Source organism: Saccostrea echinata, unplaced genomic scaffold, assembly GCF_033153115.1.
Source record: "Saccostrea echinata isolate AGI-Se365-2 ecotype Australia unplaced genomic scaffold, CSIRO_AGI_Sech_v1 ptg000010l, whole genome shotgun sequence".
Lineage (NCBI taxonomy): Eukaryota > Metazoa > Mollusca > Bivalvia > Ostreida > Ostreidae > Saccostrea > Saccostrea echinata.
Genome location: NW_026889759.1, coordinates 11,081,034 through 11,108,347, shown reverse-complemented (window position 1 = coordinate 11,108,347; position 27,314 = coordinate 11,081,034). Strand labels below are relative to the sequence as shown.

The 27,314-nt window shown below is 34.0% G+C and overlaps 3 protein-coding genes across 3 annotated transcripts; 1 reads left to right on the top strand and 2 right to left on the bottom strand.

Moving 5' to 3' along the window:
• Positions 1-814: 814 nt before the first annotated feature.
• LOC133184391 (cerebellar degeneration-related protein 2-like) lies at positions 815-5,246 on the bottom strand. The gene is made up of 4 exons (XM_061319450.1): positions 5,065-5,246; positions 3,802-3,914; positions 2,759-2,907; positions 815-2,620 (listed from the first exon to the last, which is right to left on the bottom strand). The coding sequence occupies exons 1-4, from the start codon at positions 5,117-5,119 to the stop codon at positions 1,606-1,608; spliced, it is 1,332 nt and encodes a 443-aa protein (XP_061175434.1). The 5' UTR covers positions 5,120-5,246; the 3' UTR covers positions 815-1,605.
• A 2,611-nt stretch (positions 5,247-7,857) lies between these two features.
• LOC133184393 (voltage-dependent anion-selective channel protein 2-like) lies at positions 7,858-12,203 on the bottom strand. The gene is made up of 9 exons (XM_061319452.1): positions 12,129-12,203; positions 10,155-10,223; positions 9,904-10,035; positions 9,643-9,763; positions 9,292-9,402; positions 8,984-9,100; positions 8,458-8,605; positions 8,264-8,321; positions 7,858-8,163 (listed from the first exon to the last, which is right to left on the bottom strand). Exons 2-9 carry the CDS (start codon positions 10,216-10,218, stop codon positions 8,072-8,074), a joined length of 843 nt encoding a protein of 280 aa, XP_061175436.1. The 5' UTR covers positions 10,219-10,223; positions 12,129-12,203; the 3' UTR covers positions 7,858-8,071.
• Positions 12,204-19,026: 6,823 nt separating this feature from the next.
• Positions 19,027-26,945, top strand: LOC133184392 (sphingomyelin synthase-related protein 1-like). The gene is made up of 5 exons (XM_061319451.1): positions 19,027-19,128; positions 21,582-22,168; positions 22,417-22,534; positions 23,171-23,321; positions 25,961-26,945. The coding sequence occupies exons 1-5, from the start codon at positions 19,120-19,122 to the stop codon at positions 26,302-26,304; spliced, it is 1,209 nt and encodes a 402-aa protein (XP_061175435.1). The 5' UTR covers positions 19,027-19,119; the 3' UTR covers positions 26,305-26,945.
• The last annotated feature ends 369 nt before the right edge of the window (positions 26,946-27,314 follow it).

Genomic DNA, 27,314 nt, shown 5'->3' with positions numbered 1-27,314 from the left:
GTGTGACCGGTCGGCAGGGGATTCTCACTCCTCCATGGCACCTGATCCCACCTGTGATGTTTTGGAGGTCCGTGTTTGCTCTGCTCCTATTTTGTAATGTTTAATGGACTTCTGAGCTTGAATACTGTTCGTTATCTCCATATATTTCATCGAAAAGTAACAAGTCTACCTGACCATTAAGAATTATGAAAGGACTTTTTGAATTATATATTATCAAATTTTTTGTATAAACACATGACAATGCTCATTTTCAAAGCAACAGCCCTAGAGCAAAGGGTTATGTTTTACTTAAAAAAAATAAACGTCTTCATTTCACTGGTCACTTCGGACTCGCTTTTACTAAACACCTTCATCATACATTCATGATCTCAGCATTGACATGCACAAACTGGCTTCCTTCCCAAAACTATTGTTGATGGACGGGGGAGCTAGGGGATCTTAAGGAACTCTCAAAGATAAATGATGGCAGGGTCTGTGCCAGCTATGAATGTTCTTTAATTCAAAAAGTTGAAAAGAAAAAAAATCATTTACAGCAGAAAAATGATCATTATATATTCATCATCTCTTTATACCCTGAAAACTATGAGTTCAGTCTTAAATATTTTAATAATTTTACTCGAAGGCTTTATCAAAAGGGGGAATCTTCCTTCCGTCTCTCTTTAACCTGCAGCCTACTCCTCTCGATGTCTTTCCTCTGCCTGATTGAAGAATTCCTTCCCTTCAGTTTTGCATCAAATAAGATAAATAAATATTTGATTATTTACATGTATTCAAATCCATGGGAGTTCGACATCGTCACAACAGAAATATTAACTCTCGGTACCAACATCAGCTTTATTGTATATAGGTACAAAACAACATGCAATTGATTGCAACAGACAAGATATAATACCTTTAATTCTCAACAATATGAATACTAAAGGTACACTACAATATCATTTGTAGAGTATGTATCTCAACAAAAAGGCAGTAAAAAATAACAAAAAAGAAATATACAAATAACAGTATGTTTTGTTAAATTAGTATATACAAAACACACACACATCCTATAACAAACACACAATTAAATTAATGCTGAACGTGTGTATATAAATTGAATATGTTCTAGATGTAATATGGCAGTTAGAAAATCCTAAAGTTGCTATATTTACATATAAACAGTAACTTCTACACGGGGTAGGAAATGGTTTAGAAGACTACCAATACAAGTCCAGAAATTGTATTCTAATGTACACATTATCACAACTTACAAGTGTACTTTTATCCGAAATTTGTTTACAGAAAAATTATCTTAAATTCATCCTTCATTCAAAGCATTTATAAACGTTTGTAAATCCTATTGTATGTGTATTTACACATCCATTAACATTGCATGCTTGTATTTGTTTTAATCTACCGATTACCCAATGGTAGAACTTTTGTTTCTAAATGATTTATGTTTACGTAAAAACAAAGGTATTTGTATTGGTATTTTTTTCTTGTTTTGTTTTAGTATTTGTACAATTTATACTATAATCTAACGAATATAAAACATGTTTTGATCCACCTAAAATACTGATTGACGAATGTGACTAGATTATCTAACAAAAAAGCGGTAAAAAAAAATCATGCGAGCGGTTTAGGCTCAGCGGAATGCGGACTTGTTGCGGGTTGTTCCGAGGACTCGTCAATTCTCGTTTGCTTTAGCGTAGCAAAGATATCCCGGAAAAGAGATTTATAGTGAGGAAGATTAGTTTCTTCTTCAGAAGACGACGCAGTGTCACACGTGGTCGTCGTCTTCTGCATCTTCAGAAGAGTCTGGACCTCCTTGTGGGACACCGCTAATTGTTTGTGAAGAGCTTCGTCAAAAGTCTCGCTCTCGTGGAAACTACCAGGTCGTCTGCTTTTATTTTGTACAAGGTCTTCGTATTTCTTAAACAAGTTTTTGTACTGTGTTTCCAGTTCGTCTAGAATAGAGACGCTACTAGCTTCATGGTCCTCTACCGGAGAAACTTCCTGAATATCGGGGACAATTTTGTTCAATGACTCTGTACTCCCGTACACACTTCCGCCGCTTTCCAATCGAACCAGTTTTCCTGCGCCGATCTGCGGTTCATCTGGTTCTATTTCCTTTTCAATAGCACTTTTCAACTCTACTAGGTCATTAGAACATTTTTTGCAGTATTTACCGAGATTCAGCTTTTGCCGCTGTATTTCAAACTTCAGATAGCTGTTTTCTTTCACGTCTTCTTCTAAAGACCTCACTTTCTTTTCCAAACCTGAATTTTCTTCCCACAGCAACGATACTTCCGTTTCCAGGTCTTCCTTTTTCCTTTTGTCTATTAGTGCCTGTGCTTTGAGCTGTTTGACAGCTTCCTGGAGATTTTTGATTTCCTGTTCGTAAGGATTAAGAGGTAGTTTCTTGAACTGATTGTTGTATGTCCAGTGGCAATCCTCATTGAGGATATCCTTTAGATACGGATTTCGTTCTTTTTCGCGGAGACTTGCCAAACTTACGGCCCGTCGATTGTCCTGCTTCTGTTGTTTCTGTTTTAAACGTTTTTCTTCTGCTTTCATGTCATCGACCTTTTTTTCTAAATCGTCACATTTTTCCTCTAACTGCAGAACGGTTTTCATCAATCTGTCCGAAAAAATACGCTTAATTTAGTAAAGCAAAGTCTCCATTAACTTATAAAGGGTTATTAAAAGAAAATTTATATCGGTTTGGGAATGTAAATATATAAGCACAACTTAATAATATTATTATAAGGCATTATACTTCTCTATCCTCTGTTTGTCGGTCTTGCCGTCTATAAGTAGCCTCTGGTTCGTCTTTTCTAGTTCCTGTGACGTTCTGTCCAGTTCCTCATAAATCCGCATACGTGACTCACTGCTATCTCTGACCGTTTCCAGCTGGCGTGTGATATACTATTGAAAAAAGGGAAAAAATAATTTATCAAAAAAAGGTGTTTTTCTTAATGACTACTTTTTTCTAGGGTGACATATATTCAGTGAAATATATCTCAAAGACACCTTTAATATTCATTTATTTTTACTCATATTTCCGCGACATCTGCCAATATATATATAAGAACCCTCGTTTAGAGGCTCTAAACACTGCACACTAGGCATAAAGAGTTCTAATTTTTTGGCAGTTAGAGTAATCTACCCTTTGAGCTAAACTAAAATAAATTGAAATGTAGTGTATTAACTCAATTTTTGTAATCTATTATAGATTAACTGAATATTTTATATGCATGCATTTCCCCACTTATAAGTAAACAAGAAGGATTTTTGTTCAGCAATACTTCGTTGTCTTTGAACATTTTTCCTAGGGGTAAATGCCAGGTATCCTATGATGAAATACAATATAGATTTAAAAGCTTAATATTTACACCGTTTACAATATAATTTTCTCAATGTCTTGTATATTAAAATAACTTGCAATAAGGCTTCAGAAACAAATATGTGATTATTTAATGTTGTACATATTATGGTTACTTTAATTCATTATTTTATGGTGAAGTTAACAATTATCAAGTTCCAAATGGGTGAATTACATATACAAACATGCCATATTTTCAGGAGTGGTCAGACAAATTCTCCATTTTCGAAGAAACCCGGTAATGATTATACGTATGTCCTTAATGGGTCAGTATAGAGAAAACGGTCTGTTTATAATTGTCTGTTTATACATGTAATTGCCTGCTTATATAATTATAGATAACAGAAATAATCGTGCATGTGTTCATATTGTACATTCCGTACACAATCGGCAAGTCTTGATAAGGGGGATCCTGAACTGGTTCAACAGAACATTACCTCAATTTCCATGTTTTGTTCATTGTTGATCTGTTGGAGTTGGATGACTTGAGCTTCTAATTCACGATTTCTCTCCAGTAGGGCCTTCCCTAATTCTGCTGCCAGCTGTAGATCTGCGAAAAAAAAAATCATTCTGCTTACTGGTCATCAGACAAGAATTATATATTTTTCTGATCTCCCAATGTAGGAAATCAAAATATATGTTAGATTATGGATAGCAGGATCCAGGAATTTTTTTTTTCCAGAGGGGGTTCACACCCAGCAAAATAAAATAAAATCCAAACCAGAAATTTGTTGACAAGCCAACTTCATTTAGAGGGGTCCGCGTTTTCTAGGGCGTCCAAGATCATTTTTTATACTTTTACTTTACTATGAACATTTAATAACTGAAAATTCTAGAAAGGGGGGGGGGCGGACCTAACCACCCCTCTAGATCCACGCATGGATAGTATACTTTATAATCAATTCCCGCCCCTAAATTTCTGTAGGGGCGGGAATTGTTTAGTTTTTTGTGCAGGTACCACAAAAGAAAGCAAGAATCTTTTCAAATACTTTTGCAGCACTCTCGGTTTTATCAGGAAAAATCAAATACCGCGGCTGAAAATGATACTTGACCCAGAATGTGGATTTTGTAGAATCAATAATGCAGACTAATAGAAGGAATTCATATGCTGTTGAAATAGTAGTCTGAAATGGAATGTTGATTCCCATATTTAGTTTATGATTTAAAAAATCTTTCTTTTCAATACAGATTTAATACTTTTATCGCTATTCATCTCCACTATGTGAGTATGTAATTATTTATCAAAGCTTATATTTGTACATACTATTCCGAGACAATGGCTATCATTTTTATCAAGATGTTCATAATTTTTGGCTGCTTTATTCATGCATCTGTTAATTCACCGCAGATGATTTGGCCATGACCGGAACCACGAAGTAATGGATTTTTTTTTACTAAAATTTGCGTTCCTCGATACTGATGGAGGGAGCGTGATTCATCGTTTATATTGATTTTTTCCAGTTATTCATACATTGACTGGTTCTATCCTGCATAAATTCTGAAACAGAATTTGATCAATAGAAGAAAATTCACAGATGACCTACTCATAAATTTACTACCCGTATCAGTATTAAGTAATGTTAGAAAGTATCATATGCCCTAAAATACCTGATAACATACACGTGCCATATTCTGTACATATTTACATTTGATATATTTTTGATGTGACCAAAGCCCACGCCCTAAGATCCCCCACCTACCGTTTTGGTACCAGTCCTCGTCTTGTTGGTCGTCCTGCACCTCTGAATCGTCCATCCTGTCTCGGGTGTCGTCTGTTTACAGTTGCCAGCTACATTGACTTGCCCCCTTCGCAAGGCCTCATTCTACTATGTGTGTTATGCACAATCCTACTACACTACATTATACGTGGCGAAACATCAATCTGACATGAGCGCTATGTCACATGACTCGTCACGTGGTTAAGAGGAGAATCTTCGACTATTTTAAAGAACACTACAAAGATAATGCTTTAATTTTATTAAGATATATTCCCACTAACAATACGTATGGTATGCCCGAATTCCAAACATATGATAAAATTAAAAAAAAATGTAATGGATTATAAATAAAATATAATCACAATTACATTCCGCTCCATCTTCGAAACTATGTTCGAATGAAGCAATAGAGGCGCTGATGCAAATTATGTAAAGCAACTTAGCCTTAAGGGAACTGCTTAAGATATATTCACCTGTGCAAATCGTACTTTTTACAGTGATAATTTGGTGCGAAAACGTGTTCTTCAGAAATTATCACACAGAAGCTATGATCCTGTTCGAGTAGTAAACTTTAATAATTATCATATATATTGACTTCAAATAGTTAGGCCTATAATAGATCACCTTGTAGCTGCAGAACTGTAGCATTCTGGTTTTATATTTTAGTCTTTGACCATAACGCTACAGATCCCGTAATGCAAATATGGTGCAATTTACGTCGCAAGATTTTCTGCGCACTTTGTATTTCGCCACTTTCCAGCATTGGTCAATCAACTACCTTTCATTCCCTAATTCTAGACATACCCTTTAACCAATCTGTATATTTTATCCATCTTTTTACCCTTTCTAGTCGTCTCTACAGACCAGTAAACTCGCTTGTTGTGAATTTTATGCTATCCGACAACAAATTCACAACAAGCAAGTTGACTGGTCTGTAGAGACGACTAGAAATGGTTAGAAAGGTGGATAAAACATACAGATTGGTTAAAGAATATGTTTAAAATTAGGGAATGAAAGGTCGCTGATTGACCAATGCTGGAAAATGGCGAAATACATCCCCAAAGTGCGCAGAAAATCTTGCACCGTAAATTGCACGATATTTGCATTACGGTATCTGTAGCGTTATGGTCAAAGACTAAAATATAAAACCATATACTACAGTTCTGCAGCTAGTTGTTAAATACACTAGTAGTTTCACTATTCTAGATGACTCAATGTTTTAACTCTAAAGGTTGTTAATTACATTGGAATTAAAGTAAACGTTTTAAAAAGATTTTTTAAAGTATTAATTCACTGGGTATTTCAATTTGACCGCAAAGTGGTTTGTATGTGTGTGTGTGTGTGTGCGGGGGGGGGGGGTATTATTGTATTTATTATTTTGGGAAAACTATACATTGTAATTTGAAATAAGGATTGATATTTTTCTTTCATAAAATATAGCAAATCAGTTTCTTAATTGGTTTAACTTGGGTTAGGGCCTAAATTATTTTACATATTCTAAAATCATCAATTGTCCCGTAAAATAGCTACCGATCATATTCTCTTCTTCTTTTTTTAACTGGTGCCTCAAAAGACCGATATTTTTTGTTTGGTTTTGTTTTGTTTGTTTGTTGTTATTTTTTTTTTGTGTGTGTGTGAAAAATTCGGTTTTTATCCTTTCGACTAATAGACATTTCAGTGGTCTTTTGTTTATTTTCCCCTGATACACAAGTGTTTGTTGATTGTTTCCAGTAAAACATTTTAGGAACTATTCAGCAACCAAGATTTCTTCATTAAGTTGATAAACTTGCATTAATTGCCTGGCAAGTCTACAACAAAACGTCCGTATTCTCCACAGTACCCATCACCATTCGTTTATCATATTTGCTTTCTCATACCTATTCCGACTTTTCTTGCGAAAAAAAGCATTTTCGATTAGACCAGCCATTTTATTTAGACTAAGTAAATAATATTTGTAAATTCTGCAATTAACATGCAAGCACATTTTGTAATCAATGAGCCTATATATCACAGAGTTTCTACATAAGTGTTTAAACACAGACTGAGGCTACACTGGAGTTCTGGTAAACAAGGTTTAAATGATTGTCTGGCACTAAGAGGTTCAGTCAGTGAACAAGGATAATTCTACTTGATATAAAAGGAGCACGCTTGGAATGGGATTTTTTTAATATTGAAAAATAAGAAACTGTAAATTTGATAAGCTTTAATTAACGAGTGGCATACATGCACAGATAATTTAGATCAATCTACAGCTACTCCTACATTTCAGCTGAACACTGGTCCAGTAATTCAAGTGATGCTTACAAAAACCTATGCTTTCAATAAAATAAATACACCCTTACTGTAGTAATATTAACAACATTAACAAATAACTGCACAGAGAACATAACAATTTAAATCTTCTGTTTTTAAGAGCCCAACACTAGACCTAAACTAACATGAGGGAACAAACAATCCCCTTACAAAATTGGATTATATGAAGTTAGTTTAAATATTCAGGTGATTGAAAAGAAATAAAATTATCTGAACATTTAAGCATGTCTAAAAAGTTATATTGGAATATTTTTTTAACATGAAAAAAGTTAATAAATATCATTACATTCTTACAGATCTGAAGCAAAATGAATCCTCCCATTCAAATTCACAGCAAGGTAAAAAAAAAAAAAAAAAACTGAATGCATACCCCCCTCCAAAGCTCCTCATCCTGTTTCTAAAGGATATGTCCTAAATTAAAATCCAAACACAAAAAAAACTTACAAAAACAAAACAAAAACATTTCAAGACATCAGATCAATTTTACTTTTTTTTTTGTTTTTAGTATTTCCATACAATGACACAAAGAAGCTAAACCATTAAAATATTTCTGAAGACAGCACTTTGAACATGATGAATGAATAGAAATAGTTCTCCTAGATCTGATGAAGTCCACTCTCACTGTTGAATGTCTGGGTTACATTTTACAAGTCAACAAAGTCACTCAAGTCACAACTCAAGCCTCAAAATCTAGTCCAAGTCCCAATTGGTGTCCTCCGGCATTGAAATTCTTACCATCAACAAGGGCAGACAATGTAAGCTTCACTCCTGAAAGAAGAATGCATTTTTGACATTTATAAATGACTTTTTTATAAGAATTTTGACACATTTATACTACTTTTTAAAAATATTTTAACAGAACACTTACCATCTCTAAGTTTTGTTGTATATCCTAGACCAACTCTGCTGTTGCTGTCAACTTTAGCCTGTTTGATAATGTAGGAAAGCATTATTTATTGAAATAAGAGGTAAATAAATCTTATCAAAATGTACAAAGGGTCTCATTTCTAAGCCAAAACCTTTAAACGTCTAAAATAATGAAAGATATTCTGAACAACTTACAGACACAGATGAGTCTCCATCAATCTTGTACTTAGTGCCCAGCTCTAGGGAGGTACTCTTGGCTGAGGACCAGGAGAGTTTGACACCTCCTTCCAGATCCTTCCTGATCTTGTGGTAGATAGAGCCACAGTATTCAGCTCCATCATTCCTAATGACAATATCAAGCAAGTATTAAATACAGTGTCAACTTTTTTTTCTGATATCAGAATTAGCAAGGTCAGTTAATTTAAAGATCAGACATTTATTTGAATACAGTATAGGGAAACACAATACACAAATTACTCAGAACAGTGGGAATTTCTTAACACAATGCATGGTATATTTACCAAAGAGGAAAAGAACTGCTCTACTACAAGTAGTGCTATGAGCCAAACAGATCCCAAGAAAGTGAATTTAGCTTTTCATCAGTATATGGTATGTACCCCCTTTTTAATCAATACTTTGTGCCCTGGCCCCCACTGTTCTGATAAAGCATCATATGACCTTCAGAAATTTCATGAAGGATGGTAATGAGATCATTACTTACACATTAGTGTGAATGGTGAAATCACTAGCTTCATAACCTACAGCAAAGTTATTTTTTGTCAGCTTAGATTTGGACGTATCAAAAGACATTTGGTAACCTCCTAGCCAGCCCTTATATCTAAATAATAAAACATCCATAGCATTAAAATAAACAAATGCTATTAAAGTCTCAATCTCTATTTTTTTTTTTAAACATTATCCTTGTCAAGATTACAAGTTTGCCATTTATTTCATGCACTGAATTCTCCATGTTAAATGACTAATTTTGCGAAACATTTATCAGCAATTCTAACAAATTTAAATAGGTACCCCAATACAGCTGCTGCGTTGATTGTTGGTCCAGCAAAAACAAAGTCCACATCACAACCAAGATTTAAATAATCCATTTTGTAACTGGTTTTGATTTTTCCACTCTTTGTTCTAAATGTAAATGTTTTGTTAAAATTTCACTGAATAGACAACAAATTAGAAAGTAGATCTTGACAAAACTTCAATTCTTCTCTCTTAAAACCATACTATATTAATGACTTCTGATATAATGACAAATCATTTACATACATACTAACCATCTCTGCATAGTTTATTGTATTTTTTTTTACTGATTATTTAAAAGAGATAACTTCTTTGTACATGCATTTAAATGGTGTTTCAGAATGATACCCAGTTTGAGGAGCAAAAGATGTGTTGAATTCAAGTTTCAGTCCTTTCACGAGCTGGTCCTCAATGGCAATTTCTGTGAACAGTACATTGCTGGTATTCCATTTCTCCTTGAATGTGAGACCTGCAACAATGAATAAAAGTTCTAACTGGCATGCAAATTTACAGTTAGAAACAGCATGTCATTCAAAACACTTATTTCTGAGGAGATGATTGGTACTCAGAAATATGCATTACAACGAGACTTATACAGATGAAACATACCTAAATCAGAGTATTTGTATTTAGTTTCTAGACTTCCGCTGATTATTCCCTTGTCACTGTGGCTGCCAGTAGTTGTGAATTCTACTCCACTATCTGTTTTAGTTTTTGCCTCCAATTTCCATTCTCCATAATCTGAAATTTTTTAAGTATGTCTTATGACTGGCATCTTCTAAAGGCTAGAATTTTTCAAAAACTTGAGTCTTGTAAATATCTGGTATCATGAAATGCACTCAAAAATTATTGTTACTTACTGTATCCTTTGCTGAAGATGTCCTTTGCAGACTTTCCAAGATCGGCATATGTTGGAGGAGCCATTTTTACTGCAAGAGCAAAATCAAATGTAAGTCTTCAGTTCACTTTAAATATTATACATTACCTAGATTTGGGGAGAGGGGATATATTTTTTATAATATAGGTATTAAAATAAAATAGTCTTTTTTGTTTGAAGAAATTTTTGAGTCCACATAAAAATTTATTATCACTCCAAAATCTTTTTGTACACAGAGCAACAAACATTGTTGCTAGAGCATAGCAATAACTTAATTGAAAAGATTTGCAAAATATAATTTTATCATTGTTTATGGAATCTTGACATCTCTCTGACACAAAACTGGCATATGCATCCTCAATAAACATGCCTTTGTCTAAGACGTCATCCTAGCAACTGCATAATCAAAAAAGTTTCAGGTTTTTTCCCATTTTTGTTGGAATTTTCTGAGAATTATCCAAGTTCAGGATCTCATACTAGGGATGTGAGATTTTATCAGTATACCAGTAAATCATGATTTTTGTTGCATGATACGTATCATGATTCAGAGACTAAAATACCAGTATTTGATACATAATTATAAATTCCAGAAATTATTCATTTATTTGTTCAAACTATTAAAATTACAATTAACAGAATTTACAGAAAGCATAAAAAATGTTGAAAACAGTAAATCAAAGGCATCCAAACATGTTTTTTTTTTTTTTTATATATATATATATATATAAATACAATGAAAAAAGTGAAGCTATTACAGGTATATCTGTAAAAAAAAATTATGAAAATTTATCTAATATTGTGGTAAACACTGCATGTAAAAATATTACGATATTATCGTGATATATCATGATACAAAATTTTTGGTGATACCCATCCCTATCTCATACCTTAAAATGAAAAAAAAGGTAAATATGAAAAAGAATTATCCAATGAAACTGATAATGATAGCTACAGAAGTTTAATGAAAATTTTGATGTCATAAGCAGTAAATGTAACTTAAATGGTGGATCCATCATTTGAAAGGTGTTTGAATTTCTTAGGGGATGAGTTGACCATTTTTGATTTGTGTGTGTGTGGAGGGGGGGGGGGTAGCAAATTTTTTTTAGGTCAGATTATTTTTCATACCAGACAAGGACTGATTATCCCCCCCCCCCCCCCCACGATCAAATAGTTGATCTCTTATTAATTAAAGCTTAATGCTCTTGTCCCAACAGCTTCATCACTTGCGTGATATACTAAAATCTTTGTCTGGTATCACCTGAAATAAATTATACTAAATAGAGTCGTCTGTACAAGTGAATTTCCATATATCTGTACATGAATCAAACCAAGGGATATTTTTAATCCTAGAATAAAGGCTTTCCATGTTCATCCACTAATTTTAGCTTTGACCTACAAAACAACTCCAATGACAAACTTTTTCTGTTAAAAATTACTTTTATTAATTTTAAAAAATAAGACCTTTTATTTCATTAACATTGCCTCCAATATCTCCCTTTATGCAACAAAGAGTCACTTAACATATTTTCTATCTAAGATCAGTGGTGACCTTAAGATATCCCTCTTTGAAATATATTCTGAACCGAAAGTAGGTAGTTGTATGTGCAAAATATTCAACACCCCAGTATTTGTCTCAAACCTGTGCAGATCTTTGCCAAACATATCCGGCTCTGATAGACACGTAGGGCGTGTCCATCCAGTTTGAAAGAAATATTGTTAAAGTAATCGAAAAATTGAATGAATTTACTTCACACGAAACAAAACCATTTTACAGACATTCTTAATGATGTAAGGACAGTGTGACATTCTCTCAGTGCCTTACGATTACATGTTTGAAGACAGATCTTTTCTCTTGAAAGTCACCCTTGTTCCTTTGAATAAAATTTAAATAGAAGAGGAATGATTAAAAGCATTAATTGCAGAACAATTCAATACAAACCCCTTTAAAGGCACTTACTTTGTATAGACTTGTAAAATGTAATGCAACCGTTCTTTACCGAGAACACACGCTGAAGGTCACAATCTTCTTTTCCGGTAGTCTCGCAGAAACATATAACGTTACATATAAAAATACATAAAAGTGGAAAGATTTTTAAAATAGTTAATTACGTTGATGAATTCTACGTAGATGACAATACTGTGAAACAGATTTTAAAAAAGCATTTTTTTTTTAATATATAACGTCATATTTTGTCCGTATTTTAATGGATTGACTAATTTCCGAAAGAAGTGAGAGACCTGAAAGACTGTGAACGTTATTGTTTCGCCGCCTACCTCCAGGTCATTTTTTTTTCAAAAAGCTATTATATTAGAATAATTTCTTAATAATTTATACAAATATTTAAATTAATTTTAAAACACTGAATTATTGGGAAAAGAAAGATAATCAATTGATTTTTTTATTTCCTCCACTGTGAAAATCCTCTTTACAGGTATTACAAATTGTTATTTTACAAAATTCATACCAAACCTTTTGTAGTTTCACGTGAGGGAGCATATGTTTAAGAAGATAGAAGGCACACAACTCTTGGATAACAATATTGACGAATAATGAGTGTTGAATACGGGGTGTATACAACTTGTTGGACCCAGGATGTATACCCCCTCTTTTTCTTACAAAATATTAGCGCGAAATATCATTGAAAATATTATACATACAAGTGTATAAGCGACAGAAAGTGTTTGAAAAAACTTTAATGCCGAACCAAGAATTAATTTAAAAAAAAAACATACTGAAGTACGAAATAAACAAGCTTAAAAAAATCAAAAGACTCAATTATAACAATTGCAAAAGGAGCGATCACCGACAGTCATTACATGTAACACAGTGGGCGCTAGATGGTTTGCAAAGAACGAACGTTATCTGCATGAATTGCCGCTATGTGGTGTACTGGTCTAAATCTACGCAATCATGGAATCGCCCCAAAGGAACCCCCCCCCCTCCCTTATATGCTTCTTCAGTTCAGCTCGTTTAAATCTAAAAAATTTGCCCTGTTAAACATGATACATTAAACACTGTATGAATTGTGTTTTATGAATAAATATTTTTTTCAGTAACATGTGTAAGTTATAGTTACATTATAGATATTACAATTAATATTTTTTGCCATTCATATTTCCAATCCGTTCAGTTTCAACAAGAGATGAACTCGTTAATTTCCCTCATTTGAAAAGATCTCATATTTTGCCAAATCATTATAAACATGTAAAGTCGATTATAATAATGAACATTTTTAAGGGGCGACCATTTTCTGCGGTTGTGGGGTGATGGTGGTACAATATAATGTTAGAGAAGACTGGCTACTCTCACTGTTTTGGATTCAATTAAAATTTCGCCCCTCCTGGAATTTTCAGAGTTATATAGCCAAAAAAATTATCTTGGACTACCACCCCCCACTCACCCCCGAAAACTTGGACTCCTGAAAACAATCCAATACAATGCTGCAATACCATACAAATGATTTATTGCCAAAAATGAGCTCCTGGGGGCATAGTACACAGCATATAAATGATACGAAAGAAAGCAACTTGTCCTAATATCCCCCCCCCCTTTAATAGACTAGGTGTTTCAGGAATTCAAACAAATTGTTTGCCTTATTTTTTAATTATTATTTTTTTTATACGTTTTAAATTTATTTTACTTGTCCAAAAATTTCTGAGTCTTTTCTTTTTCTTTTTTGTTTTATCTACGCATGTTTGATTATCATTATGCACTAAATTCATATTTATTACTGTTCAGCAGGCATGGCTATGAAAAAAGATGGGTAATCAATCAATCATTTATTTGAATTTCTTCACCGTTTTACAATAGTACTGTATATAGAGACTTGCAACATATGGGTGATTTAATAATACATAGAAATAGCATGCGTGAAAAATAAAGAACCAAAATTAGTACGGTGCTATAAATGTGAAGAAGATGGGCAAACAAGGCGAGCAAAGTGCCTATAGTGCGACAAACATGAAGGTGGAAAATGAAATTTCAATTATAACAAAATTTTCTTAGATATTTCATTAAATGATATTTTTAATAATTAATAATTTTGAAATATCATGTTTTAAATAATAATTGAATTAAGTAACTAATCCCTGTTAACAAACGCGGGGTCTGTTTACATTGTGCGATGTTAACAATTATGACATTACAAAAAGACCCAAAAAGTTATGTATTGAAAGTCATTTATAAAATTAATATAAATAAATATTTTAAGCAGTCATGAAAGACATAAATTTTATTTTTTTGAAATGATGCATAAAATTAAACATTCATTAGAAGAACATTTGGATGAGTTATATCTTTATTAATATAAATTGAAAAGAAGGGGGTGGTTTGTTGGTTATCATATTGGGTCTGATGATATTTTTTAAGCTGGTTTGTTTTGTATTTGGGTATGTTTTTGAAAATTAATCGTTCATTTTGAATTCAGGTCCTTTTTTATCCTTTCCGCCACACATTTGATACATGTTATCAAAAACTGCATAGTCAATCTCTACAATCTGCAAGCAAATTAGAATGATTAAAAAGGGCAATGAACATGTATCAGATTCGTCTTTTTAATCGATTTCATGTATCCTGAGTTACGCTATATTACAAATCATAATATAAATAATATAAAACATTAAATAGAACAATCACAACAATCTCTTGTATACGTTTTATTTTTAATGAAATTTCGAACCAGGATATTAGGAAAAATAGGGGATATACACCCCGGGTCCAACAGGTTGCATATACCCCGAGAACGACATTGATGATTCGTCAATATCTTTAAATACGATCTATTTTATTTACAGACAATTTATATATACATTTATATCAGTAACATGTGTTAAACAGTAATATAATTTAGTGATGATATAGCAAAGCTTTGTTCTGAACACAATGTAGCGTCAATCTTGATCTGATCCTCGGAATTGTGTTGAGGTGTTTGATGAAACTAGAAAGTGTACAATGAATTCATAGGTATCCATGTACTCCTAAAATAGTGCTTTCTTCCATAAGCATATGCTTTCTGGCGAAATATATCCATAAATTGAGAAAGTGGACAAAAAAACTTACCCCGACCTCATTTCTATTCCGTGCACAACACAGTATCACCCCGCATGTTGGGATACACACGGTGATATATCGTCACCCCGAGAAGATATCATAAGAAAAGATATCAATTAAAGAGTTCAGATATCAGCATTTAAATTGCATCATTTGAATTAATTCAATCGATGAACTCAACAATGCGGCGGAATTACTGCGGCGGAAAAAATTAATTTCAGAACCAATTTAATTATAATGGTGCAACAATTCATGTAAAGAAATTAAAAAAAAACAAGATGTGTTTGTGAAGCACTGATGTCCCCGTATGGCAGCTTATGGCGAAGGTTAAAGTTTCTCAAATGCAAGTCAAAATCCAGGCCAAAAGATAAAAAATGTTGGTACCCAAAGAAAGGTCTTAAATCTCGAGGAATATACCTGTGAAATTTGAAAGACCTAGCTGCAACTGTTCAAAAGTTATGGCGAAGGTTAAAGTTTGTTAAAAGTAAGTAAAATGTCAAGGTCAAGGTCAAAGTGGTTGGTATCCAAAGGAAGGTCTTGTCACAAGGATTACAAGGATGTGAAGTATGAAAGCCCTAGCACCAACCATTCAAAAGTTATGGCCATGGTTAAAGTTTTTCAAAAGTAGGTCAAACTCCTAAGTCAAGGTCAAAAGGTCAAAATGGTTGGTATCCAAAAAAAGGTCTTGTCACAAGGATTACATATGTGAAGTATTAAAGCCCTAGCTCCAACCATTCAAAAGTTATGGCCAAGGTTAAAGTTTTTCAAAAGTAGGTCAAACTCCTAGGTCAAGGTCAAAGGGTCAAAGAGGTTGATATCCAGAGGAAGGTCTTGTCACAAGGAATACACATGTGAAGTTTGAAACCCCAGGCACCAATTGTTCAAAAGTTATGGCCAAGGTTAAAGTTTTTCAAAAGTAGGTCAAACTCCAAGGTCAAAAGGTCAAAGTTGTTGGTATCCAAAGCAAGGCCTTGTCACAAAGAATACACATGTGAAGTTTGAAACCCCAAGCACCAACTGTTCAGAAGTTATGGCCAAGGTTAAAGTCTCATAAAATTTTGCAAAAGTGGGTCAAACTCCAAGGTCAAATGGTCAAATATGATGGTACCCAAAGAAAGGTCTTGTCACAAGGAATACACATGTGAAATATGAGAGTCATAGCTCCAACCAATCGAAAGTTATGGGCAAGGTTAAAGTTGACAACAGACAGACAAACAAACAGACAAACGGACAAACAGACAGACAGGACAAAAACAATATACCCCCGGGATCTTTCGATCCAGGGGCATAAAAATAAATTAAATATATAATTGTCAATGTGAAATAAAGATATCAATGATAAAATATAGTTGCTCTTTCTTAAAGTGACCAAATTAGAATCCTATCTTCAAGAGGAAATTGACAGCCTTGAATCAAACTCATACATAACATATGAAATAAGACTGCTACAAATCATTATTGATCCCTCCAACACCGCGTTTTAACAGAATGCATCCAGGAACACTAAAATTCAGGGATGTAGAGAACCTGACCCGCAATATGGTATTTGCTTTACATTGCCATAGAGCAAAAATTATTAAAAACTGTCCATATGTAGTATATCAGATTGTTGTTTATATTACTTTAAAATCATGTTTATTATTTTATTTTTTTGCACTTATAATTATGAAATATAGGTAGGTAAATAAACGTTTTATAAATATATCAAATGCCAAAGTTATTAAAAGTGTCTGTGTTAGTTTATTTTACAATTTTACAATTTTGTTGAATTTATTATTTTCCCGCCAAAACTCTGTTGAGCGATTGGTGCAGACCTAGGCCTATCACATGAATGGTGACCATGGGCAGGTTTTTTAATTTCTGTGGGGTTTTGGTCATTTTTGTCCCGTGCTGTGGTACCAGCAGGCTTTCCCGTTTTTAAAGTTAATTACTTTGGGATTTTCTCCTTTTATACTTTATTAAGTTCAGTTTGTTTATCACTCCTAATTTTATTTTTACTACACAACTTTAGATTAGGTTATACTAATTGTTTTTCATCGCTTTACTATTTTAAATTTTAATTTTACATGGTCTTTTTACGATATCACCGTCTCGGGTGCAACTGACATATTTTAGGATTTGGACAGTTAATTAGTTAGTTTGTTTGTTTGTTTGTTTTTTTGTTTTGTTTTTTGTTTTTTGTTTGCTTGTCAAATTTTTTGTCAAGTTTGCCCCCACCCTCACTTTTGAAACTGTTGCTACGGGCCTGAGTATTCCTATTAAGTTGTCGTTTAACTATGTAAACATACGGTATAACAACTCTTATTTCCTCTTCAACCCCCTCCGTCCTTTGAAAAATTTCTAGATCCGCGCCTGTAGCTGGACTCGCGTAATGGAAAGTTCTAAACGATTTAATTATAAAATTATGACGAAAAAGGGAATTATTTCATGGTGTTTTCACATACAGAATTGATACATTTAGTTCAGTTGTATTTGTAGCATGTAATTGGAAGTTATATGTAATGTCATAGGGAAGGTCAGGTTAAAAAATTAATTGCTCAGTGTATAATTTTGCATTACTGTAATAAAGTTGGTAATAATTTAAAATAAGGGGGGAAATTTTAAAAAATGGGGGGGGGGCTAGAAAAGCTCAAATTCAAAGTTGGAAAAGCCAAGATTAAAGTTGGAATTTCCAACTTTAAAGTTGAGTTGGAAAAGCCAACTTTAAAGTTGGAATTACCAACTTTAAAGTTGGAAAAGCCAAGATTAAAGTTGGAATTACCAACTTTAAAGTTGGAAAAGCCAACTTTAAAGTTAAATTGGAATTTCCAACTTTAAAGTTGGACTGAATTACCAACTAAAAAAAAAAAATTACGTGGCACTAATACGCTTCCGTAGCTTCTTATGCATAGGAGGGAATTCCTGAACTGAACTGTTGCGCACATTAATTTATTAAATGATATCATTAATTAAATTCACGGGCACTAAAAGTTAATGTAAATAGTGAGAATGTTTTTTATGCATGCAAATACTCAATATTTACATTAACTTCCAGTGCCCGCGATTAAATTGAAGCGAGAACAATGCAATTATCGCAAGCATCATATTGAACTGAGTGCGTGCATAATTTCCAGAGAGCAAAACATCATGGCTTTACGCGCATTAAATTGACATATATAGCGCTTGCTCTCTCCAAATTTGAATTATTGCGCGCATCAGTTCAACTGTTATCATCAATTGATTTGAAGTGAACAGCAATTCAATTATAGCGCACATCAATTCAGCAAATTGATTTATTAAATAAACAATTGATTTATTCAGAATTGGATGAAACCCTTATATTTGAAGAGAACATGAAATTGTTGAGTGCATTCAACATGTTCAATGGATTGATATGATATCTTCAAATGATTAAATATATTCAATGATTTAAGCTTATGTAAAACATACAAACTTGCTTCTGTAATAATAAGCTATCTGAATAAGTAGTTTGAGATTCAGTTGGTGACATCAATCGTTTTTTGTTTTATTTTTTTTTTCAAAGAAGGGGAGGGGAGACAATAAGAAAAAAATAAACAAACATAAAACTAAAAGTAAAACAAACAAACGTAAAATCAACAGAAAAGTCACAAAATGTTAGGGCCATGACCCCTTCCCTCTCTACCTTTCTTCTACGACGAGCTTTAACTTTAACTTACAGGAACTGCATTAATTCTCCTGGCCCTATCAGTTTAACCGGCATTTAGTTTTCTCATGTTCACTTCCTGTTGTTCATGGAGTCGGTGAGCTCACCGCGAAGCTCATGCGAATTACTGCACCCAGTACAAAGTCCGCGATCGCGGCTGTAAATTAGATGTTGTAAGCAATTTTCTCCACAAGTGAATCAAATTCATTTGAGAGAGAGAAAAAAAGGAAAATAATGTCAAAGGTAAGAGTTGGACAGAAAAAAATGCTCTGTTTGCATGTATGTAGATGAAATGTGTGGATAACGAACAGTATTCGAGTTCAAAAGTCCATTAATATGATTAAACATTACAAAATAGGAGCAGAGCAAACGCGGACCTCTAAAACATCAGAGGCACAGGTACTTGGGTCTTGGTTTATAAATATGTATGTACCTTATTGATACTTTTTTTACATATCAATAAGGTACATACATATTTATAAACCAAGACCCAAGTACCTGTGATCAGAGGTGGGATCAGGTGCCATGGAGGAGTGAGCATCCCCTGCCGACCTGTACCCAAGTGTACCCTCCGTAACCCCTGTACACTGTGCTTCAGCTTTGTTTTTATAATTTAGCTTACAAAAGCACTACACAATACCTACTTTCATTTTCAGTAGGAATATATAGTGTACCCTTTTTGTAACCTTTTGTCCATACATTTCATAAGGGTGTACCCTTGGGTACAAAAGTATAACCTAAAAACGCAGGACCAATTTCTTGCAATGTCTAAAACCAGGCCTCTTTTTCCTCAATGCATGCATAAGATCCTGTCACACAACCTTGGAAATGTAAGTTGCATTTACTGTCTGACCAGCAGGGACAGCATGTGTAGGAATCATGCTGTGTCTGTCCATAAACATGATGAACATGTGCTTACTGGTTGATTTCGAACCTTTGCCTTCTATGTGGTGGTGTTCCAGATGTTTCCATACACTAGAATATCTCTTTCCCTCGGGATCATAGTAATGAAGCCAGGTTTCATCTGTCGTTATCATTCTATCCCAAAAACTGTGTAGACCGGATCGGTGTCGCCATAGGTATTCCCGAGAACATGAAATTCTCTTTTGTTTTTCTTCATATTTAAGGATCCTTGGTACCCAGCGTGCACATACCCTCTGCATCCCTAATTTTTCCGAAAGTATTCAGTGAACAGATGATTTACTGATTCCTAGCATGTCTTCCATCTCTCTAACGGTCTGCTGTCTGTCCTGATGAATTGTGTCATTCAGATTTTCAACAATTTTTCACTAATTTCTTTCAGTTGGCCTCTCTTTTCTGTCTTGGTATCATCATATCTATCTGTCAATGAGTACCTCTTGTGCCATTTAAACGCCAAAGCATGAAACACATTTCTGTGTGTTTCTGTTAACTTTAGCTTCTTATGGGTCTTTGTACATGAATGTGTCAATCCCAGCTCTAAGCAGAATTTTATTACTTCCTGATATGCTGCCTCTGACGTTGGCATCGCCATTTCTTTTAAAAATGAACACACAGAACGGTCGCACAAAGCTTCATAAAATCTTCAAAAATTACATAAGACAGAAATTTTGTCGGAAAATAGCAGAACATTTTACACACATTCTTATATAATTATTTTTTCCTTGAAAATTAAGTTTGAAGCAAACTATTCTTTACTATTTTAAATTCTGTATAATTATTTTGTTGTTTCTGACATTTTTGAATATAAGATATCTTCACTTTGTCAATTCAACTCATGCAATATTTCATATTTTTAAAATTAATTTTTATTACAAATTATGTGTTCTTTGATTTATACAAATCTCATTTCTCAGTTATGTCAAATAGCCAAAACACGCCGCTTATCTTTGGAACTTTAGGACAACCCTTGTATAGGAAAAAATCTTTAAAAATCTTCTTCTCAAGAACCACTGGATTAGAAAAAATGAAATTTATATGAAGGCTTTCTGAGTAAGTGTAGATTTTAAATTTTTTTTAATCATGACTCGTTTTAATTGAAATATATAAGAAAAATCTTCTTCTAAAGAATAGCAAGGCCTCTATTATTCATATTTCTATGGAAGCATTCTCAGGTAGTGTAGATTCAGATATGTTCAAATCACGACCCCCTGTGGTACGGAAAGGCCACAATATGTGGTCAGAGTTTTACATAGGAATGAACAGCAGGGCCATCTTGACTCAGCTGAGCATTGTTGTCCATGGGCCTCTTGTTTGTTTTGATTTGAGAAATCAGCATACAGTTTTAATAAATGCAAAGTTACTGTTCTGTGTCTGGTTAAGAGTTCACAGCTCTTTGTTTAGAAATATCTTGTAGATGGCAAGACCGCTATCCCACAATTTCAGAAATAAAATCTGTGCTCCAAAAACAAAGGTTGCCTAGACCTGTTCATTGAACTTTGACTCGTCACTTGAATGTTAAATGAAAATAGCCAAACTATAATAGTTAAGTTAAAGAGTCTCTTTTATTAATGTTTATAGCTGTAACATTCTTTAATATTAGCACGAAAATCAGTGCACATGCATTTATTAGATATAATTACTAGACAGTTATAGTATCATTCAAAGGACGTCTTACTGAGTTGTTCATTTTTTTTTTTAGACAAATGATGATATACCTGCTACATGTAATTCACGAGAGAGAGAATTGAATATTGATTTTGTTACTATTTTTATAGAAATTGAAAAAGAAACCAGTTAAGACTTGGAACTGTGAGGAAGTAAAGGAATGGCTTGTTGGTGAAGGTTTTACCCAGTATTCTAAAACTCTCTGTGATACCCACAAAATAGATGGCCAGGTCCTGCTGTCCTTAACAGAAAATGATCTCAAACAACCCCCACTGCAGCTGTCTGTTCTCGGAGATATCAAACGGTTGATGATCCGTATTAATACTCTTCGTGGTAAGACTCCTGCATCAGAGAACCAACCGTCTTCCTGTCAGGACAATTCGAGTGAAGAAGACGTGTTCACAGGAACTCAGGACTTCATAACTCAAAAAAAGAATGTGCATCTTTCTCAATATTTAGATTCTGAGATCTGGAAAACTGTTCTAAGCTTTATATATGTATTTACTGTATTTTTGATCACTTCCTTTGTAATGGTGATTGTCCACGAACGAGTGCCAGATGTGGAGAAATATCCACCACTACCGGATATTTTTCTGGATAATGTGCCATTCATACCTTGGGCATTTCAAGCTACAGAAATAATTGGTATGGGTTTAGGTGCAACATGGTTCACAATCCTCTTCTTTCATAAACACAGGTGAATTAGTATATAGTATATATGCTTCATGTGTCTACCCGTTATTTTAATTTTTTAACTCGAACAACTTTATGTTTAAATCTGAAACATTACTTTTATCTTTTGTTGTTACTTGTAATTTACTTAACTATGAATGAGCTGAATACTTCAATTATGATTAGTGTCTAAGAGTACATATCAGTACTTTATAGGATAGTTAATATTTAGTATCTAAATTTGATGAATGACAACTAAATGCTTCCTCTTAGATTCATCTTGATGAGAAGAATGTTTTCGTTGCTGGGAACACTTTTCCTACTGCGCAGTGTCTGCATGCTTATTACCTCACTTTCTGTACCAAGTAAACATTTAGCTTGTGAGAAAAAGGTAAGAGCTATTAATACCGAGTGTATCAATACAGTACGTTATGACACAAGTGTTTTCAAGTTTAATATAATTATGCAACTGTCTCTGATTAAGATTTGCACTTGTAATAAGTTATAATAATTGTGATTTTCATCAGCAACCTAATATTGACAACTGTGGACTTGTTTCATGAGCCCTGTGCAGCCCTAGTAATAAATTTAGGTTTGATAATCCAGCAGAGAGCAATAGAGAAATTAGTGAGTGAAAATTTAGGCCAAAATTAAAAAGAAATCTTTGTTTGCCCTTTTCTGACCCATACCTTTAACATGGGTATGTATCACAATGTAGATAAAAATATTTTACTTGTTTCAAACCATTTATTTTGCTTTCAGTTTGTATTTGTAAAGAATATTTCCTCAGTCGCGAAAATTAATCGTCTCGGAGTGATTTCAAACTGACTGAAAAATGACGCAAATAATTGTTGGTTTACAGTAATTACCCAGTGAAAACAGACAAAAAAAATGAATCAAATAAAAATAAATTATAAATGAAAAGAGCATTATATTTTTAGAGGGACTCATTTCTGTGGGTCAGTTAGCTAATGGCAAAAAAACAATATCTTGATTTCGGCCTTAAGACAAAATTTTCTTTCTGCAGTCATATGGAGACATCTGGGCCAAGCTAGGGAGGGCATTTGAGATTTGGTCTGGCCTGGGAATGACCTCTACTGGTGTCAGGACCTGTGGGGACTACATGTTCAGTGGACATACAGTTGTCCTTACCATGCTTAACTTTTTCATCACAGAGTGTAAGTGGCATTTTTGAAAAGTTACTGATACAACTAACAAGTACAGAGATTGAAAGTTTACTGAAGAAAATTCCCCATGAAGTACTTTTCAGAGAAAATATTGTTCAAAAGTAATTAAACAGAGATTAATGTGTACACTTTTTCATATCACAATCTGTATCAACCTGAGGCACCAATAACAGCCCGATCGAGAACTGATATTGGTCGAGGCCTGATACAGCATATAATATGGAAAAGGGGGTATATTATTATATTTATTACATACTAAGTAAGAACATACAGAACACATCTATTTCAATTCAGTTAAATGATCACCAACTACTTTATTATATCAAGTAATACTTTTTAGCTCACCTGAGCCGAAGGCTCAAGTGAGCTTTTCTGATCACATTTTGTCTGTAGTCCGTCTGTCCGTCTGTCTGTCTGTCCGTCTGTAAACTTTTCACATTTTCGACTTCTTCTCAAGAACCACTGGGCCAATTTCAACCAAACTTGCCACAAAGTATCCTTGGGTGAAGGGGATTCAAGTTTGTTCAAATGAAGGGCCACACCCTCTTTCAAGGGGAGATAATAAAGAATTAGTGAAAAATTAATAGCATCTTTTAAAAATCTTCTTCTCAAGAACCACAAAGCCAGGGAAGATGAAACTCAAGTGGAAGCATCCTCAGGTAGTGTAGATTCAAGTTTGTTCAAATCATGACCTCCGGGGGTAGGGCGGGGCCACAGTGGAGGATCAAAGTTTGACATAGAAATATATAGGAAAAACCTTTAAAAATCTTCTTCTCAAAAACATCAAAGCCATGATGAGTCATATTTATATGGAAGCATCCTCAGGTAGTGTAGATTCAAGTTTGTTCAAATCATGACCCCGGGGGTAGGGCGGGGCCACAATGGAGGATCAAAGTTTTACATAGAAATATATAGGAAAAATCTTTAAAAATCTTCTTCTCAATAACAGCAAAACCCTAATTGGTCATATTTATATGAAAGCATCCTCAGGTAGTGTAGATTCAAGTTTGTTCAAATCCTGACCCGGGGTAGGGCGGGGCCACAATGGAGGATCAAAGTTTTATATAGAAATATATAGGAAAAATCTTTAAAAATCTTCTTCTCAGGAACAGCAAAGCCCTGATTGATCATATTTATGTGGCAGTATCCTCAGGTAGTGTAGATTCAAGTTTGTTCAAATCCTGACCCCCCGGGGGTAGGGCGGGGCCACAATGGAGGATCAAAGTTTTACATAGAAATATATAGGAAAAATCTTTAAAAATCTTCTTCTCAGGAACAGCAAAGCCCTGATTGATCATATTTATGTGGAAGTATCCTCAGGTAGTGTAGATTCAAGTTTGTTCAAATCATGACCCCCTGGGTTAGGGTGGGGCCATGATGGAGGATAAAAGTCTGAAATAGAAATGTATAGGAAGATATCTTCTGATGAAGAACTGCAAAGCCATGATTAGTCATTTTGATATGGAAGCATCTTCAGGTAGTGTAGATTCAAGTTTGTTAAAATGATGACCCCAGGGGATAGGGATGGGCTATAATGGGGGATCGAAAATTTTATATAGGAACATATAGGAAAATATCTTCTTCTCAAGAACTGAAAATCATGTTTAGTCATTTTGATATGGAAGCATCCTCAGGTAGTGTAAATTCAATTTTGTTCAAATGATGACCCCTGAGGGTAGGGTGGGGCCCAATAGGGGGATCGAAAGTTTTACATAAGAACATATAGAAAAAAATTTCTTCTCAAGAACAGAAAAGCTATGTTTAGTCATACTGATATGGAAGCATCCTCAGGTAGTGTAGATTCAAGTTTGTTCAAATGATGACCCCTGGGATAGGGAGGAGCCACAATGGGGGATCAAATTTTTACAAAGGAATATATGCGGAAATTTTTTAAAAATCATCTCAAGTACAACAAAGCCATTTGTTATACTGACATGGAAGTATCATCAGGTAGTTTAAAATTTAGGTTATGGGATTGATTGATTGATTGTATGTTGTATGTCTCATTCAAGAATTTTTCACTCATATAGAGATGTCACCATATACCGGTGAAGGGCTTCAAATTTAGACCTTTACTCGGTACTCAGATCCATTGAGCAGTGAGGGTTCTTTATCATGCCAATGCCTACTGTGACAAAGGGCCTCGTTTTTTAAGGTCTCATCTGAAAGACCTGCAACTTTCACTTTAAAGTGCCAAGCGCTTGTTGAAGGATCAGTTGCTAGCTATTTTTTATTGACTTAGTTCAGTCGCGGCCATGATTCAAACACACGACCTTCTGATCATGGAGCGAGCGATCTACCGACTGAGCTACCATGACGGCTAGGTTATGGAAATAAATGGATGAGTCAATTCATATATATCCATTTATTTGATGTTTTTCTCAGTTTGGTCTGTTGTAAACTTAATTTACTCAGGTGGAAAAACAAAGCAAAGTTCCAAAGGGAATAGAGGGGTACTGCAAGATGTGTATAAGATCTGTAATACATGGCTGAGGCATGCATTATGGATTCATAATGTGCTGATACAGCCACTGTGATGTCAGGCATATTGCATTTGCAAAAAACCTGTATTTATTACAGAAGTATGTAATAATTTTTTTAATGTAAATTTTTCATTGGTTGTTTTACAGATACTCCAAGAAAACTGTACTACCTGCATACTTGCAGCTGGATGGCCAACATGTTTGGAGTGTTTCTGATCCTAGCAGCACATGAACACTACTCCATTGATGTATTTGTGGCATTCTACCTCACCTCAAGGCTGTTTTTATATTACCACACACTGGCAAACAATCGGTCACTCATGGAACGTGACAAGGGAAGAAGACGATTTTGGTTCCCGCTCTTTTCATTCTTTGAGTCCAAATGTGATGGAGTGGTTCCAAACGAGTATGAATGGCCAATTCCTAGATTTATAGAAAGTGTAAAGAACACATTTGGCTACATAACTCCTCTGAAACCAAAACAAAGATGACTTAGTGCAGAAATACTCAGGCCTTGTTCATTCTTTCCTATGAAAAGTGTGTGAATTTGTTTTGTGTGTTATCCTTGCAGAGGATATGTAATGATTTATAACTTTGTGTGCCAGTGCTTAAGTGTTCGTATTTAAACAGGTTCATAATGAGAATTTTTGTAAAAGTTGAACTTTTCTCAAAGTTCCTCAAGAATATTTTGTACCAGCTAGTACATAAGATATTGACCATGCTTTCTAAATGTTAATGGATATTGGATGATGTTTTGCTATTAATTGTTTACATTAGCACAAGCATATATATTTTGATGTGCCATATATTTTTTTATCATAAGTGCTTAAGAATTTGTGATACAAAAATTGGTTTTAAATGTGAATCTGAGTCATAGACTTGATTGATATTTTTTTGGACGAGAAAATTGTGTTTACCACAATAGTTTTATGCCAAGTTGGCAAAAATATTTCTTTAGATGATAGAACTCATTTTGTCCTTTGGATTTAGATTGTCCATTTCATGTTTACAATATTTTGCAATTTTTCAAAGATATGGAATTTCCTTATAAATAAACACCCAGAGCTATGCATTGTGAAACAAGGTAATGCGTACCCTGTAACGCATCTAATAAAAAACAGCATACATGTAAGTTTTCCATGTATTACTATTCATTGCAAATTCTAACTATACATATACATGTATGTTAAACACCAAACAGCAAAATCTAAACCTTAGAAATATGACAGTATGTCTTCTCTAAAATCATAAATAATTAATTTGAACATCTATTTTACCCAGTAATTAATATGTTTTGTGGGTGTGTAAATGTATTTTTAAGCTTTAGAGAGTTAGGTTGGGGCAGTGTTGACATTTGTCAATAACAGTTTACTCCATAACATAACCTTGGCTGAATTAAAGTATTGCATTGATGATCGAATCAATTAAGGTAAGGGTGAAAGCCCCAAATCACATATAGGTTAAATACAAGGTTTTACTAAAGGAATACATTGATCTCCAC

Coding starts and splice junctions, on each gene's coding strand:
- LOC133184391 (XM_061319450.1), bottom strand. CDS start 5,119: ATGGACGATTCAGAGGTGCAGGACGACCAACAAGACGAGGACTGGTAC. Junction 3,915..5,064: donor CGAGGACTGGTACCAAAACG/GTAGGTGGGGGA, acceptor TTTTTTTCGCAG/ATCTACAGCTGGCAGCAGAA. Junction 2,908..3,801: donor AACAAAACATGGAAATTGAG/GTAATGTTCTGT, acceptor TTTTTTCAATAG/TATATCACACGCCAGCTGGA.
- LOC133184393 (XM_061319452.1), bottom strand. CDS start 10,218: ATGGCTCCTCCAACATATGCCGATCTTGGAAAGTCTGCAAAGGACATC. Junction 9,764..9,903: donor ATACAAATACTCTGATTTAG/GTATGTTTCATC, acceptor TCATTGTTGCAG/GTCTCACATTCAAGGAGAAA. Junction 8,322..8,457: donor ATGGAGACTCATCTGTGTCT/GTAAGTTGTTCA, acceptor ATTATCAAACAG/GCTAAAGTTGACAGCAACAG.
- LOC133184392 (XM_061319451.1), top strand. Junction 22,169..22,416: donor CTCTTCTTTCATAAACACAG/GTGAATTAGTAT, acceptor GCTTCCTCTTAG/ATTCATCTTGATGAGAAGAA. Junction 22,535..23,170: donor ATTTAGCTTGTGAGAAAAAG/GTAAGAGCTATT, acceptor TTCTTTCTGCAG/TCATATGGAGACATCTGGGC.